Source organism: Microchirus variegatus (genome assembly GCF_963457635.1).
Source record: "Microchirus variegatus genome assembly, chromosome: 4".
Taxonomy (NCBI): Eukaryota; Metazoa; Chordata; class Actinopteri; order Pleuronectiformes; family Soleidae; genus Microchirus; species Microchirus variegatus.
The window spans coordinates 10,287,043-10,305,781 of NC_139805.1; the positions used below are offsets into that span (position 1 = coordinate 10,287,043).

The 18,739-nt window shown below is 40.0% G+C and overlaps 1 protein-coding gene across 1 annotated transcript; it reads right to left on the minus strand.

Moving 5' to 3' along the window:
* Window positions 1-222: 222 nt before the first annotated feature.
* LOC310925765 (uncharacterized protein) lies at window positions 223-12,856 on the minus strand (the record flags this gene model as incomplete). The annotated part of the gene is made up of 8 exons (XM_083887781.1): window positions 223-590; window positions 2,157-2,247; window positions 2,572-2,619; window positions 2,701-2,787; window positions 3,609-3,740; window positions 4,604-4,702; window positions 6,393-6,532; window positions 12,772-12,856. The coding sequence occupies 8 exons, from the start codon at window positions 12,854-12,856 to the stop codon at window positions 223-225; spliced, it is 1,050 nt and encodes a 349-aa protein (XP_083743907.1).
* Window positions 12,857-18,739: the final 5,883 nt, after the last annotated feature.

Genomic DNA, 18,739 nt, shown 5'->3' on the forward strand with positions numbered 1-18,739 from the left:
TTGTTTCTTTCTGTACTTAGTTCTCATCCAGTCAACAACCACTTTCACCACCAGTGTCTGGACTTTTAAGTGATTCTCCTCCCTGTGCCAAAAACACTTTGACTATGAGCATATGATTCTGTTTAATCTGTAATACATTTATTTTTCATTTCCTGGTCTCTCCTGGTTGAAATACTGTTATCTGATGTTGGTCAAAGTCATGACTGAGTATCAGTGTGTTCATCACAGGAGGAGGTTATCGTCCACACGGGGAGCTGCTGACACAGTGTTGGGGAACCCACTGACAGGAGTGGGTGAAGCAGGTGTGTTTCCTGCCCACATGACCTCACACGGCTGAGAGGTCATCATACCATGACTGCCGGCAGCTGACGCTGTGACACCTGCCATGTTTGGCCACGGAGCCGTGGGTGGAGCTGCCCACTGGTTCCCCAGGGCATGACCCCAGGGCATGGCAGAGGGAGAGTATGGAGGAGAGGAGTATGGAGAGCCCCCTAGTGGCTGTGTGGGGAACATGGACAGAATCTGAGAGCTGGAGAGCATTGGCTGAGGCTGTGGCTGTGGCTGAGGCTGTGGCTGTGGCTGTGGAGCATCTGTAAGAAAAGCAATTGATGGAGTGAAGTAAAGCTCAGTTATGCTTTTGCTCAATGTCGGGTCACAAAACAAACTATGGTGACGTCTTCACTATTTTACAGTAGGTACTGGATAAAATGGATAAAACAGTGGATACATTTAATTTGGTCTTATAAGGGTTGGCCCTATGCAATTTGGCGCCCAACAGGCGAGATAGGGATTTGGTGTCCCCCCCCTCCCATTGACATACAGCAATAGGCGGGGTACACCCTGGACAGTTCGCGAGTCCATCACAGGGCCACATTAGAGACAAACAACCATTCACTCACACTCTCAATTTAGAGTGACCAATTCACCTAATCCCCAAATCTGCATGTTTTTGGACTGTGGGAGGAAGCCGGAGAACCCGGAGAAAACCCACGCACACGGGAAGAACATGCAAACAGAAAGGCCCTTGTACCATCTGGGGCTCAAACCCGGGTCTTCTTGCTACAAAGGCAAGCGTGCTAACCACGACGCCAACCGTGTGGCCTTTATAGATATGACATGAAAATGTAGATTAAATTAATCATCAGTACCATGGGAACTATGGCACAGTGAGCTTCTGTTTTAAATATGTCTCCTTGACATAGATTAAAAAAATCTAACACACTGAATGCATATTTTGACAGATCATTTGCCTTATTTCACATTTCCTGCACTCAGAATAATATATAATAATAATAATATATACCTAATAAATTACCTAATAATTAAATATAATTTCATTAAAATATGATGTTTTTTCAGCACTTGAATGAACCAGATGTTTAATTTAAAGGATTTTCTGTAACGATAAAGTGTGCAGTCTTCACAACATTCAGAAACATTTGCTTTCTGAGTTTGCGTGGCTCCCCCTCAGAAGGACACAGACTTCACTGTCCAGGCTGAAGGACACAGGGGAGGAAGACAACATTCGTCCCAGGGCTGTCCAGCTCCTAAACGCTGAACACTGACCCAGCAGTATAAGCACTAATGCAGCTACACAAACGAACACATTACTCATGTGTCTGTGTCTTGTTTTAGCTACTGTCATGTCCCTTTTAATCTGTCCCCTGGGGACAAAATAAAGTGATTTGTATTCAACTGAACAGAATGTTTGTTTTAAATAGTCGAAGAAAGAATATCTCAAACATGTTCTATTTTTTCTTTGATGGAAGAAAAAGTTGGACCAAAAGAAAACACTAAACAATAAAAATAAAAAAAACACTTAAACTGAGGGTATTAGTCTCTGGAGTGATATTTGACACTTGAAGATAAGTTGTTTTTATAGATAAGTTGGGATTTATGTCATTTTAAAATATTTTGGTATGTTGGCTTCTGAATAGAAAACTTCTTGCACTTTAAGGCAATTTTTTTTGACGATCTTCTCTATATTTGAGTAAGGTTTTATTATCTGTTTTGTGGTTATAACAATTCCGTTTGTGCTGCTGTATTTTGCTGTCACACAGAGGCGTGTTGAAGTACATTTAAGGAGACTGTTCATCACAAACAACACCTGTGTGAGGGTAAAAGCCTCTGCATGTCAGAACCATGTTAGCACTAACCTGTCTGACTGATACAGGAGCTCTCTGTGGGTGACAGTGGCTCCCTCATCTGGACGGAGAAAATTTCCATCAGCTCATTACTGGAGGAAACCTACACACAAATAGAAAATATGTTCGTTTGCCAGCAATAGAGGATTATATGGGGTTAAAATAACAATCAATACAAATGTATTCATTATTATTTTATTAAGAAAAAAAAGAGATAAGTCACTTTGTACTGCTGTTCTTAGTAAAATGTTGAAAACACTCCTATGGTTGTGTAAACGTTTTACCTGATTTACTTCCCCAGGTGAAGAGTCTGGTCGTGGACTGAACACACTCTCTAAAGCTGTTCCCTATGAAAATAAAAGTCCATCATTTAAAAACACTGTTAGATTTTGTGACAATAATTGCATTTTCTCCATCTTTGGTTCACCTCAGGAGGAATGACTGAACTCTCATCAAGGGGCAGCAAGGTGCTCATCTGTAAACCAAAGCAAAATGCAGTTTTTACTTTTAATCAGAAAGAAATAAGAAATTCATTTATAAACAATTCATCTCTGACTTGAGTCGGCGCCTCTGCAGGTTCCTGTTGTGTCTCTTGGTCCAAACGCTGACAAACTTCCTTGATGTCAGCCACGACTGGATCTGCCTGGTGAAGCAGAAAAATCTCCTTTCATTTCATTGTTATTTGTTCCAATCATGCAATGCAGTGTCCATGAATGAATACAAATATATATACGGTATACATTCTCACTACTGCTCAGTGTGCGAAATACCCATTAATAATTGGGGGGGGGGCAGATGTCCCCATCTCCCATTTATTGCACAATACTGTTTCACCCCCCCAGGAGCCACCCTGCATTATTGGATTATTCCCTGTCAGATGTGGGCTTGTGTGGGCCTTTTCCACAGCGCCATTTGGAAAGCAATTATTAAAACATTAAAAATACACAATTAGAAATAAAATAATTGACATTTTGTCTGGTTAAAAAGGATAAGAAAGCATGCAAAGTGTATTATGTATGTAGATCATATATGTAAAACTGAAAATACAAAAATCTTTAGGAAAAAAAATGCTTTCTAATTACACTGTAACATGTTTAGACCCCCCTCAAATTTTGCATTTGAGGCTTTCAGGGGGTCTTGAATGTTAATCAGGGGGGTCTAAGCCCCCCAAACCTCCCTGTATTTCGCACAGTGCTTCTGCTGCGAGGAGAAATATATTGATGCAGTGGAATGATGATAAAAGCCCTTCAGTTAAAAGTTTGTGTAAGATCATATTTGAGCTGTTTTTTGGGGGGAAAATCACACAAATATTCTACGTATACTGTATACTAAAAAGATAATGATTTACAAGCTGACAGACTGCTAGTGCAGGGACTTTTCCCATATGATTATTATGATTATTATGAGTTGCCATGCTTTGACTGTTCCTCTACAGTCCCAGTACTGTACTGTGGTAGTTGTTACCAGGTTGGCCATCTTGATGTAGAAGAGGCTGTAGGAGTCTTGGTGTTGGTAAATGTAAGCCAGAGCTCTGGGGTCGGACTCATCTTTTGTCAAAGAGCTGATTCTGCTCCTCTCGTGGTCATGAAGAACAGCCTGGAGATGAAGTAGATGAAGAAGAGGATTTTAATCCTGATCCTGAACACACAGAGCCACCGCGCAAGCAAAAAAACCTGTGATGATTATTATCACAGCAAACAGCATGGAAAGCAGAAAGTGAAACAAACGGCTGTGGCACGGATTACTTCCGCATCTGCAGAAAATGAATAACAAGTTCCTAGATTTATTATTACAATAATTTTCTCGGGACTACAAGGGATTTCACATGAAAAAAAGATAAATAAACACTAGTTAAATTAACTAGTGATTCAGCCAAGTTCATCTAAAAAAACATTCCAGACTGAGGAAGATAATATCCGTTTCAAATAGTTTGGAATATGGAGACAAAGTAAGTGATATATACAGATTTTTAAAAGAGTCAGAGCATTTCTGCAGCATTTATAAGGAGCAAATCTCTCTCGTAATTTGTTGGTGGTCGAGCAGATTGAAAACACATGGGAGTGATCCCAGAGGAGCTGAAATGCACAGCAGGAGATGCTCAGCAGCTTGAATACATTCAGTTTGATTTGGGAATTATTGCTGGTACCAGGTTTACCAGGCACGACGATAATATTCCACAGTCAGTAAAAAGATTAGGCGGAGAAGTGGGTAGTAAATGATGGAAAGGATTATTTTTAAGATTTGGAGGAAATTTCTTAAAGTTTCAATTAAAAAGCAACGTGGAAGAAGAATAAAAATGTGTCTGTAATTACAGTGTCCCGTGATATAAACCTGGAAGAGGGAAAGCAGAATGTCGCTGAGCCAAGTTTTAGATTATATCAGTCAAATCCAGGTCAGGGATTAAAGCAAAGACAAAACGGGGAAAGAACTTTGGGAGAGTTCTCGTTGATGTGACACACCCCAGTCCGCTCATCCAGGATTTTCAGGCCGGTGGAGAAAACTTTGAGCCAAACCCTCGGTTTGTGTTTCCCCTGTTTCCTTGATGCTACCTCAATGCCCTGAACACACACACACACACACACGTGCACGCGCACACACACACACACACACACACACACACACACAGAGTTCAGGCAACTTAAAATACCAGGCAAAAATGAATATAAAGAGTTTTAAATACTGATTATAATCATAGTAACAGCAGCTGTGGCAGGGTTTTTTGTTTAAAAGCAACAGTCAGCATTTAGTTTTACTAAAGTTACATTAAAGTGTCAATAAACCCCTAAACAACTTTTTTTTCCCAGGTTAAAGGCAGCATATATGGGTATCCAGTAATGAGAAAACCATTTTCTGCACCAGATCCTAAAGGAAGGCACATGTGAACAAGGTCAAATTGAATCACATGGAGTAAGTTGATTTTCTGCTGCATTATACCAATATGCAATGAATACGTTTTGCACTATCACGTTTTGTATGAACTATTCTGGTCTTCCTTTCTGTTTTTTTTGTCATCTTTATGACAAATGTAAATGTAAAATGTTTAAATTGTATTTTTGGTAACACTTTAGAATAGGGAACACATATTCACCATTAACTAGTGCTTACTAACTAGTAGCAAACTAGCCCTTTATTAGTAATCATTAAGCACGTATTAACACCTTAGTCTACATAACCTTATTCTACCTCTATTACTACATTATTACAAGATTTTTCCTACATACGGGTGTTAATAGGTGCTTAATATTTACTAATAAAGGGCTAGTATGCTACTTATATGCATATTAGTAAGAACCTAGTTAATGGTGAATATGTGTTTCATTTTTTTATTTAATATTATATTTATCTGCTCATTTCCTTGCCCACGTGTATGTGTAGAATATTCCTTTATACAAAAAAGTTACCTCTGATACTCAAGATTAATCTTGTATTGATACTGTATGAATGTGTATACATGGTTAATTATGATGTTTTCTGTATCTGCATTAATTGACTATGCTGTCGGACTAAATATCATTTTCATCAACTTATGTAACAGTTATTAATGTTTATGTATAGCCAACACAAATACCACAACGCCCATGAGCGTCAGCTGCAGTTGCCATGGTGAAAAACATGTCATGGTTGCACGGAATTTAAAATGCTGCAGTTGTTAACACATTTTGCTTTTTTTTTTTTCTTAATAAAAACTGCCAAAAGCAGTTTAGTTTTCTTAAAAAGTGTAAAATGCACTTTGTGAGTTGTAGTTAATGTCTCAGCTGTGTTTTTGAATTCAAGTTTCTACATCACACTTGATATTTTGTTGCCCAGATTTGGGGCCTAATGACTGATCCAGGAGAGTTTCATGCAGATATGAACGGCTGCAACTGTCAGTCATGTGTTACTGTTTATGGTAATAAGAATGATTTTCATGTCCAGAACCATGGACGCCTGTATAATATCAACATTTTAGAGGTGCACCAATTCAGTGGGATTTTCCATCTGGGAAAATGAAACGTCAGTGTCGATATAATTGTACTGCAGAGTCCCTCAATAGCTGTTAAGATGTATTAGGCTGGAACGGACAGAGCAGTACGTCTGACTGATGTCTGGAGAATTCTGGAGAACAGTTTGTGAATCTTTCTCAGGTTCTGACAATGTACCGATGACAGCTATTTAATCTCAGTTGTTCTGGTGTATATGTTCAACTTTCTTTCTGATAAAATGAGACAGATGATGTTGATTATGGCAGTGGAGGAAGGACACATGTACCTTGAGTTTCATCATGGAGTCCCAGCACATCTTGTCCCCCTGGGAGCCGGACACCGGGTCAACACCAATGAGCTTTGCTTTGTACCGAACCCCGTCGCCATGAAAACGGTCCGCGGTGTCACCGAGTGTCCTGGTGGCTTCTGCAGGGAAACATGAGCAGAAAAGAGAAAGAGACAAACTATGACAATACAATCGATGCAAAAAAGAAGTTTGTGCATATTTGTGTGAAATAATTGTTATATTATCAGTGTTTCTGTGACATTACATATTTGTATTACATATTTGTAGTCCTCATAGAGACCAAAACCTGGTCCTAATGAGGCAGAATCAAACACTGAGGCACTAGGTAAAGGGCTATAATTTGAATTATGGTTATGTTAAGGTGAGACTTGGCTAAGGTTAGGGATAACACTTTGTTAAGGCTCTTTAAATGAATGGAAATAATGCAGTGTCCTAGGAGGAAGAGCTGTGCAAACCTGTGTGTGTGTGTGTGTGTGAGAGAGAGAGAGCATTTGACTGATCTTTGGTCAATGTTTTATTCATTTTTCTGGAATGTAAACAGGTAATTTAGTCATTATGAAAAAAGTTTTATGTGTTGACGTAACAAAGGTCGGGTCTTAAACCATTTTAACTGTGTTGTTTAAAGGTTTACTAGCATTTACTCGTGGTTTAGTTCGAGGCTAAGGCCAAATAGACAACACATCTGCTTTAAACAGTTCAATTAAATAACGATCAATCAGAGTTAATGCTATACGTTGATGATTGTAACGTTGTAAATAACAACAATGGATGTTGTCTGAATGGGAATACGTTTACTGGTACAGGTGTGGAGTTTCTGGGCAGATTATAAAATATTCTGCTGACGATGTTCAGCTCCATGTAGCTCATGTGACAGATAATTTAACAACACATCTCTTTTCCGTGGAGATTACTGATTTGACAAAATAAAGTGCAATAAAAGCCCAGGGTACATAATAAAATTCAAACACAAACAGTGGCCTTAGCAACACATTAAGCTGATCTTTCACTGTATTGTTGCATGAGTGCAAATTTGTGCGTAATGTCGTGACTAATTTCAAGCCAGATCTTTAAAACCTAATCTCATTTTCAATAAGTAAACACATTTCTAAGAGATGTTTAGTCAATTCCTTTAAACGTAATTCTATGCATGTTATTCAGTTCATGTATACATATTAACTCAAAGGTGCAATATGTAAGAATGTGGCCAAAAACGGTTACTACATTCAAATTCAAAATACAGAGGTCTTTTAGGTTTCGTTTTCTGACGTAACTGGCAACCCATGGTTGCTCGGCAGCTGAGACTCTACTGACTGCAATAATTGGTAGATGGCGGTAGGTGGCGCCACATGTGAAATGCAAATATTTTGGCTGTACTGTTGTTGTTCAGTATGTCATATGAACATTATTCCTGAGTCTCTGTGACATATAAGGAGGATTTTATGACCAGTTGATTTAGATTTATTACATAATGCACCTTTAAAGGTTGGGAAAATTCTCCCCTAATGTGTGGGTCCTGACCCAGTGTTTGGGAATCACTGGTCTACAGCGCCTCAGAAAGTCTTTGATATCGTATCCAAGAAGGGTTAGGGTAAGTTCTAATTTAACTCAATCTTAGTGATCAGTTTAAAATATCTGCACACTGAGAGATTTATTGTTCTGTGCTGAGGCAAAATCATTGTCATTCAGAAAAAAACTATTTGTAGTGGGATAAAAGTACAAAGTAAATCACTTAAAACATCCCTTAAAAGTAAGAACGGTATGGGGTAAAAAAGTTGCCCTGATGCTGTTATAATCAACAGTGTCATTTCAGTTATTTTGCCGCCCTTCATATTAAATGTAATGGACAAAATAATAAGAAATACGTGTCCATAGATTTTATGCAGAAGCTGCAGAAATCAAATGACCTGCTGTAATAAAGCAGCAGAACAGTCTGAGGTGTATAAACATGAACTCTGCAGCAGCAGCAGCAGCCGCTGACAAACACAGACAAAAACACTTTGTTGCTAGACAACTCAGACAGTTGTTGATGCTGTTGTCTCCCCTGCACCGTGAGTTACACCAATCAGTCATCTGCTGAACTCATCGGCTCCACGTTCTCTCCTGATTATTTCAATTCTCAGTGTGAAGTCCAGGCCGTTAGTCTCACTGCTCTCTGTGAGGTTTTCTTGAGCTGATCCAGCTCTGCAGATCAGAAACAGCTGAAAGGTGTACATTTCACTGGCAGCACAAGTGAGTGAAGGTCCTATAGCTGTTTAGGTGTATAGGCAACAGAATGGTCTTATGTTTTTATTTCATTTAATAGTTTCAATCAGAGACGCTCTGGTCATAATTAAACCCTTTATTACTACAATACAGTAATAAATACAGTGAGACTTTACGCAGACGATTCATCAAACACCATTCTGAATAACAAAGTTTTGCAACAGCAGTAGTATGAGGCAGCACTGGTGTGGCAGGAAATTAGTGAGGAAGGACTGCTAACTATATGGACTGCTTTATGCCTGCCCCACACTACAAGGATATTTGGCCTAATATCAGTCCTGATTTGGCCCTTCTAAAAACCGTGTGTGCCTTCCAATTTCAGCCTCATCTGAACAGATTATCTGGCCAAATTATCCTGCACGGTTAGGGATTGACAGACGCAATTTTGACACACATTCGGACAAATCAGAGTCTTCCCGATTTCAAATCGTAAGTATTAAAGCTCCCATAGAGTGGTCCTATCACACATATATGTTAGTTAAGGAGATCTATTTACATACATTAACTTGTCTTTATGGTCAAAAACCTCCTAGTTGCTGGAAACGAGCCGATAGAAATCTCTCCTCACTGAAGCTCTCGTCAGCCGTGCTGAGTTTGGCCAGGTACCTGGAAGTGACGTAATTTGCACACCCGCTCTCAGAAGCACAGCTCCCCCCTCTGGAAAAGTGGATGCACTGCTACTCATTATCAAAACATTGTTTTAACAATGTTTAAAAATGGCTTCTTCACGACTCGCCGCCGCAGTCCCTTTTACGACTTTGACCCATAGTCAGACCCAAAGTCAGAAGACACTGTCGCAAGTGAAACACCTCCACAACGGACGTTATTCTTCTTCTGTGGTTCAATGTACGCAACCAGATGTGCCCAGACTAGTGCGCGGACCAAGAGGATCTGCTCATCAGGAGACGAGATCCTCACGTCACGATTCCAGGCTTTTTCAGACTGCTTGAAGAGCCTGGGAATACAATAAAACCCAGCGTTCTCAGCAGTGGCTGAACTGTTTGTTTCCAAACTTTAGAGCTTCATAAACGGGGTAATGGCATAGATACACACCAAAAACAGCATTAATTGTAACATCTGATCTATGGCAGCTTTAAACATGTTTGTTATTTACGACTGAACATCGATCGGTGGCGTGTTCAGGACCCCACAGTAATGACCAACTAAATCTGGATTGTATCTAGTCTGTGCTATCTCAGGATTAAAACATTGAAAATTGGTTACAAAGTCTGTTGTGTCTGTGGTCTCCTACATTTTTAAAATTAAGTAAAAAATCCTCCAGTGTGAGGCAGGCAATAATCCTGAGAAAGCACAGACTAGACGATCCAGTCCAGACGCAGGACCGCATACTTTGCCTTTAGTCATATGATATGTCCCTTTATAGTTTAGGAAAAAATGAAAGCAACATGTAAAAAGAATAAATGATAGAAATAAAGTATATAATGGAACTATGTGATAAGACAAGAATGACTTATAAGATGTTTTCCTGTTTTAGCAGAAATGAACTGATGTAAAGAGGCCATATGCATACCATGGTTTAAAAAGGGTACTGTGATCCAAAGTAAAAATATTGGGACATATTTGACATCTTCCACCTCCTGCCCAGAGACTAGTTTGAGGATCCAATCCAAAATTCTAACCTATGAGGAGCTACACTTTTCTACACAATTGGTGGCGTGATCAGAACCCTGCAATAACATACTCAATCTGGATTGGATCGTCCAGTCTGTGCTTTCTCAGGATTAATCAGGCAATAATCTTGAGAATGCACAGACTAGACGAGCCATTCAAGACGTAGGATCACATACTTGGTGTAGAGTCAAAAGATTTTAGGAAGGAGATTCCAGGGATTTGGGATCTCACAGAAACTCGCGTGATTTAACGTGACTTCAGAATATAAACAGACATGGAGGTGGACTGTTGGCGTTGTCAGTTAATAGCTCTTGTGTGTGCGCGTTGTTTTGTGCTTTGAAATGCAAAAACAACAACGACTGTGGATTCAGTCATGGGTGAGAAGACGGAATCAACTTGGCTTGTACAAATTACAGTTCTAAAGAAAAGTATGCAACATCCGATCGCTGATGTTTGAAATCGGGAAGACTCTGATTTAAATTACGTCTCTTAATCCCGCACACAGATTATCTAGACAAATTTTGTCTAGATAATCTGTTCAGATCAGCCTAAAGTCAGAAGACACCAAGTTTTTTGGAAAGGCCAGATTGGGACTGAAATCTGGCCAATTATCCTCCAGTCTCGGACAGGCTGTAGTTTAAGAGTGGGTGTAATTGTAGCGTGACTAATAGATTGCGATCCGCTGGTTGTCCTCTGATTACAGCTGGACCGTATAACTACTGTGTCCTGCATGAACCAATGCAAGGATTCATTTCAACACTTATTTATTTTAGCTGCTAAAATATGATGTAAGAGTGGATATTTTAGGAGAAACAGATGAAAAATACCTGTTCACTGAACATTAATGTAGACATAATAACCAATATAGATGTCGTGACTTTGTTACTACTTTATTTCCTAGAGGATTAACACCCACATCTTTGAGCTTGCAATTTGTCCTAGTTTTGTGATACCAGGTCTAGAAAGGTGTTGGCCCTAAACTATAAATAACCTTGTAACTCTAACCTCACAAAGCTGCCAGAGTAAGATGAGAAAACGGCATCTGATTCTAGGACGCTGTATTAACTTTCACTTTTTTATCATAAAAAACATCCTGCAGGGCTTCTACTGTTGTTGAAAATTTCACCATATCTTCATTAAAAACTATAATTCCTTATGACGACTAATAACTGACACAATTGGGATGGTTTATAAACATCATTGCAGATTAATTTTAACACAGCATGTATTAGAAAAGGCAAGAAGAGAGCAGCGATTTTCATTTGCGCTCCTCCACATGGCAGTCCCAAAGGCTGCAAAAGGATTTCCAGTAAGAAATGACTGTATACATCAACATAATGACACCATGTTCCTTTAACAGCTGGAACAGTTGGACACAATCCAATCGAGCAAGTATGAGGAACAAGGAGGAAAACCCAAACAAACAAAAGTGCTACCTGAAAATGCTCCTCATTTCCCATCAGATTGTCACAAACTCAGTGTCCCTCTGTGAGGACAGAGGACAAACCGTCTCTAACAGCGGAGACACGCACAAGCACAGGCAGATTAATTCTCACAATGCATACAATATCACTTTGGAATGACGTGGAACTTATTCTGAGCAATAACAGTTTGTGTTTAAAGGTTATTACTTAACATTCCTCAGGTAACGGGACGTGCCAAAGATTTGACACTGAACCACGTGACGTTACGTAGGCAAAAGGGTCAAAAATATATTATACATAACATATACAACATCATTTCCTGTACTTGTACTGTGCGAGGTGAAGTTTAGAGGCAGTAAAGCTGCACATGAAGAGGTGACTCTCACGTGCATGAACTCAGAGAGCAGAGTTTGTCTCTTTTTAGTTTTGGAAAAATTAAAGCAACATGTCAAAAGAATAAATGACAGAAAGACATTTTATAACGGAACTGATATGTGACATTTTTCTGCAAATATGTTTGAACAGATTTAAACAGGATATGTATACTATGGTTTACAAAATGATACTGCAATTTAAAGGAAAACAGTATATTGGGACATATTTTCCCTCTTAAGGATAGAAGTAGTTTGAGGATCCAATCCAAAAGATGAATCTATGAGGAGCTACAGCTAAACCCTGTTCTCTCCCCACTGTGGGATAAATAAAGCTATCTTATCTTATACACCTTTTCCACAACATAAACATAGAATTTGCAGGTCGCAAATTACATTTAGTGCCACTGTTATTGGTGAAGCCAGTACTTTAACGTTTCATTAATCTCATACGGAATCATGTTCATTTTATGAATAAATACAACTCACGTGTCTTACATACAGATATTGTGGAACTGAAGGAGAATAATAAATGTGTCAAGCCAAACAACTGAACATTCCGTTGATTTTGACAGATTTCTCCTCAGATCACAGGTCAAAAAGCCTCTGTCGCTAAAAGGGAACGTTGGTGAATTCATTCAAATTCTAACAGCAGTTAAATACTTGTACCTCTTGCACTGGAGGAGAGCCAGGGTCTGACAGCCGCTTGGCTCGGGGCAGGACAACTTCCAGTCATTTGCTCCGTCTCCATCATGATGAGGTCTGTGTGGAAATGAAAGGCTGCAGGAGTTGGGGATCCCTGTGAAAACAGAGTGGCTGTCAGTTGTCAGGGTGCTGAATCCGGTCTGGTCAAAAGAAGAAACGTTGAATCCACCTTACCTGCTGGGAGTGTGCGTCTGCTCTGACCCCGTGGCTTAGTTTGACTCACAGATGGAACTTCTCCGAGTCAAAGGTCAGGCCACAGACTCACTGGTGAAATATTAACATCCTCTGGGACACACAAGTATGGGAACACTTGTAACAGACTGGAGAGGCTTCCCCTGCTTCATCTCTCAGGGGGTGAGTGTGAGGTCATGTATTTCTTTCTATAAATGAAGGCACTGGGTGGTATTTTCTTTAAAAACACAGCTAAACCATAGTGTGACATAAAAACATTGCTGGAAACTTTGAGAAAAGAATGGTTGAAATGTAAAATGGTCATATTTTTTAATTCCTTATGTGGCCTCGAATAGCTCTACACTGTTACCGTGTAACTTGTCTGTCATTCCAGGATTGATGACTATGTCGATCAGCTGAGCGTCTATTTCTCTAACCCATGAAACACACAAACCTCTGCTTTACTGTTTTGTTACTGTGTAACATAACAGCAGGTGGTAATGAAGCAGTAATTATGAAGCAAACACATGACAACGATAAACCAAATGCTAATTTAATAGCATGTAACCATGAATAAATGTAACATAAATAATGATCTGTGCAGCTTTTCGAAGTTTGCATTTTTACATAAACGATATAAAATGTGATATGTTATATAATATATTTATTTATCATCTTTTTTATGTGGTATGCTAACACAACTCTGGAGTCTGAGAGCTGTGAGTGAGCAGCAAAGAGAGGTTTCTGACAAATAAAATGAGAAACAGTGAATGGAGTTCTCCGTAGGAAGTGAATTTGGACATAGTAAGATATCACTTCGTCAGAGTTATTTTCCCAGACTTGACAAATCTGCCCCCAGAGTCACTGAAGACATTAAGCAACTGTGCTCTCAGGCTCGAAGCTTTATCTGCTGATGACTACACTGAAGTCTGTGTGCCAAATTAGTGGACTGAGCCTTTAAAGCTGTCCTTGAATGATGACAGAACACACTGTACGTCATCTTAAGGAGTCTGTTCACACTGAAGGGCGACAAAGTTCTTCTTAAACTAACAGCAGTTTGTGTTGGGGGCAAATTTATTTTTGAATGAAAACAACCTCACTTATTTTATTCTTTGAGTCCACAGAGTTAATCATGTTTCACCTCCTCTTTCATGACTTCTCTGTGTTTCTGCACGTTGCCCTGTGATGTCTGAGATGGTGGTGAGGTGAAGTGAGGACAAACTGTGTTTATTCCGTGTTTATTGCATGGAATAAATCTGCTGCTTTGGAGATTACATTTTAGGTTTCATTAAATTAGGATCAGATTAACCTGTTGGCTGAGGGCTCCTTGTGACCCCAGTTCCTCCTTCCTTTTGGCAATAGTTGCCTGTTCATACCCAGCAGCCTCAGAGCACACTACACATTACACTGTTATTGGATTTTCTCAGAAACCAACCGTTTATTTTTGCTGTAATAATATTTTACGTAAGGTTAAATTTAGGGGAAACTATAATAAGTACCTCTGCAAGGTTAGCGGACCTTCGTTGTCATGGTTACAATAATAAACACACGGCTGAGGTCATAGCGCGATCATGGTCCTGCTTAAAAGAATCAAATGATGACTGTCGCTTGGAATTAGAAGGCCTGCAGTGTTATTTCATTTTATTCAATTAAACTTTATTTGTTTTGCCCAAAATCACAACATAATGGTACGTGATGTCAAGGCTCTGTACATAGTGAGGTCAAGAAGGAGCAATATTACAGAGAGAGCGCCATCAGTGCCCACGCTGAGGAAAAAAATCATTCCCTTTTAACAGGAAATAACAGCCAGACAAGACTCTGCGTGGATGTCTCGCCTGACTCCAGTGTTTTGTTGATAAATAGATTGACAAAAATGTTCTCTCATCATCACAGACCAACATTAAAATGTCACCATGGATACGAGAGAGCTTTTTCACTCGTCTTTTTGGGGGCATTTCTTGAAAAGACTGACGCTGTTCGACTAAATGCACAATAAGATTTAACGTAAAACTAATTTGATCTTATTTGTTGCAGTCCTGACAGCCAAGAGAAAAAGACTTAACATGATGGACCATTTTGTTCAAACCAAACTGTACCTCTCCTTCTCCAACCTGCCTTTCTCATGAGGGCCGCAGGTGTCAATGGTGCAAATCCCAGCTGACATAGGGTGAAACGTGGGGTACACCCTGGACAGGTCGCCCATCACAGTCCATCACAGGGACACACATAGAGACAAACAACCATTCACTCTCACACTCACACCAACATATGGTCAATTTAGAGTGTCCAATTTGCTTAATCCCCAAATCTGCATGTTTTTGGACTGTGGGAGGAAACTGGAGAAAAGTGTGACGAGTGGCTCAATATTTGCTTACTTTTAATACTAAACTAAAGTTCCAGCGTGGAACTTCTATTGCCTCTACTACTGTCCATCTCTGAGTCATCACCACAACGCTGCAGTCATGATTTGACCTACTTTTTCCCATCACTTGCTCCCAGTCTGACACACACATGCAGGTTCAGAGACACAGGTATGTAGATATGCAGCTGTTCAGTGAGCACTTATTCCGATTTTCAATATTGAGCAATGAGGATCATGAGGGGCTAACATTGTGATTGTTGTGCAATTTGTGTTGTAATGTGAACATCCATGTTTATCTTTAGCAGCAGAATCATGGGTGTTTTCGGCCGTAGTACTTATGCATGAAGTCGTCTCATGTCACTTTGACGTCATGCGGCGCGGGAACGTCCAGACAGACCTGATAAGACCATTTAAAAACATAAATAACAATGCAATACTGGAGCTGTGTGAACTCATTTGACTTTAACATGGATTTATATTTAAAAGTCTAGTTTTTTACTGCTTTTACTTTTACTGATAAATGGTCATAAATCGTAAAAAAAAAAAGGAGAGCCAAAAGCAGCAGTGCCTCAGAGACGACTGCTGTTTGTGTGAGGAAAACCGGAGAATGCAAGCGATGCACTTTCTCAAATAAATATTTTGAACCAGACTAGTTGTGACGCGATGTTTACGCTAGCAAAAGAGGCTTCGCATGGAGAAACATTTTTTTTCCCAGGAAGCAAAGCTAATTGTTGAAAACCCTCAGAAGCAGGAAAGATTTCATGTCAGATTAAGCACTGTTTTCCCTAAACTCTTCTCTAAATGAGAGGGAGTCTTGTTAAGTCAAAAAATAATATGCAAACCCTGAAGATGAGGGCCAAGGCAGCAGATTTTGGCAGCGTGGAAGAGACCTCAGGAACCCGGGGGCATGAATGAATGAATGATTAATCCACTTCACCAAGTGAATCTGCAGAAAAGGTCATGTGACAAACATGACCTGCCATCACATCAGAGAGAAAGGGGGGGGGGTTAGGTTTCCTTCTTGACAGGAGCGAGTGGGAGATAACTGTTAACAATCACACATCCCAACAGTGAAACACACACAGAGAGAGAATAGTAGCTCTGTGCTCTGGGATTATTTAACTGCACCCTGTAGACTTTTCATAACAAACTGTGTGTGTGTGGGTGTGCTTTGTTATTGTAGGTCGATAAGGAACAAACAAGTTAGTAGGTAGTAAACAGGTGGACATGTAGTTATAGTAGGTAGTTATGGAGGGGAGGGAGGCAGCTAGACAGGCAGGCTTGGTCATCCATCCATCCATCTTCAACCACTTTATCCTCAACATGAGGGTCGCTGTGCCAATCTCAGCTGACATATGGCGATAGGCGGAGTCACACCCTCTCACACTCACAATTTAATGTGTTCAATTTGCCTAATCCTCAAATCCTCGTGTCTTTTAGGACTGCGGGAGGAAACCGGAGAACCCAGAGAAAAGGAAGCTTGGTCATGTCGAGTGTAATTCTGAGTAACTCTGTCCGTAACGAGGCCCTCTTTCCATGAATTGATGGAACAATAAATGACTTTTTTTCTAATGACCTCAGTATCAGGAACTCTCAGAGCGTTTGACCCGTGTGAGCCTCTCTCAGAAGAATGTAACTAATGGCGGTTCACTGTTTCCCACATTCCACTTGATATAAACTGGAACAGCAAATCCGCTGCTGCAGCATGTTTCATGAAGTGGATTACATGTTCTGAGAGTGTGTGACGTCTCGAGCAGAAGAAACATCCCTCATCAGATAAACTAAAGAAAAGTCAAGCACCATGGCTGCTCTGTTTCTGCCCCGTCTTAGTGTTTGGTAATTAGGAAAAAAATCTGTGTCAGTCAGTGACTTAACAGTTACTTAATTTACCTGAGAGCAGGTTGAGAGTTTGCTCCTCTGTTTACTTGTGCGTGCAGTCTTTGAATATCCCCGTATTCATTACATCTGGTCTCTGATATGTCCCACTGCTAATTCCACATGGACTCCTTTGTACACACTTATTGTCACGGCTGACACTGAATATGATTGGAAACAAAAATGTTTTTGGCTTATTTCTGGCTCTGTTTGCAGGCAGATGACACAAGGTAGTCGGTTAACAGTGTGGCTGGATGCCAAACTCCTGGGTGTCTTTTACAAACCATAAACAAAGCCTTATATAGGGAGTGTCACTGCGCTCTCAAAAGGCACTCAAAAGCAGAACCCAGGAGGGAGATTTAAAAGCAGAGTCTTTGCCCACCACAAATAAAACACAAGCTTACAAAACCCTACGCTGGCAAACAAATTAAGCATCCGGCCAAGACACCGAATACATGTGAAAAACATTATCAAGATCAAAACGACAGGCAAACAACAAAGTGCTGGGCATTTAAGCAGCATGACACAAAGCCAGCCTGGCAGAAAAGTGTAAACAGGTCTGTTTATGTGGTGTCTTCAAATGATGGATTTACAAGAGTCCATTTGAACGACTCCTCACATTATATACACAGGCCATGGAGGTTTGTTTTTCAGCTGAAGTATGTGATGAGCACATTGTCACTTTAACAGTATGGAATTTGTCCTAGTGTTTTACTTTTCACAATAGACTTTTAATTTCTTCTGTTGTAACTGCTTCCATAAACCTGATGAGTACAAAGTACCTTAAAGGGAAACTTCAGTAAAATTACAAGTATCTCAGCAGAAAATGATGATTTTGGTAGAAGTCGAAGTCATTTTAAAAATATTTTTTAATAATATTACTTAAAGGTGAAGTAAGTAGTTTATAGTGCCATCTAGAGGAGAGGCTGAAATTCACAACAAAGAACTGCTCCTCTGCTCACCCCCTCCCTTCCCTGAGCGATACGGTATCCTCAGCTGGTCAAATGTCGTCCTCGTCGTCTTTCTCCGTGTCAGCAGATGAGGTTCGTGAGGCGAGGGAGAGGGCGAGCTACCGCGGCCGTAGCAGACGAAGCGGAGAGAGGAGGCGGGACTTCCGCTACAAGTAAAGAGACGCTTGATTTGTTCTCTCGCGTTTGTCCTTACAGGCTCCAGTAGAAACATGGCGTCTCGCTGCTAACAGTGGCTATGCAACCGCGGCCCGCGACCATGTTATTTAACATGACTTTTTGAAACACTACGAAAATGAAACAAAAACTATTATTCAGCGACTAGACAATGCAGGAGCACATAATATGTATAAAAAAGTGGATTTTGGGTTATATAAACCCATAAATACTACATATTGTACCTTTAAGTATCAAAAGTAATTTTATGATATAAAATGTGCATCAGTTTTAGATGTAAAAGTATTAGTAAAGGAGTTAGGATTGAGCCATGGTGGCTCAGTGGTAGGGCGAGTTGTCTTTCAACTGGAAAGTTGTGGATTCAATTCCTGACTCTGCT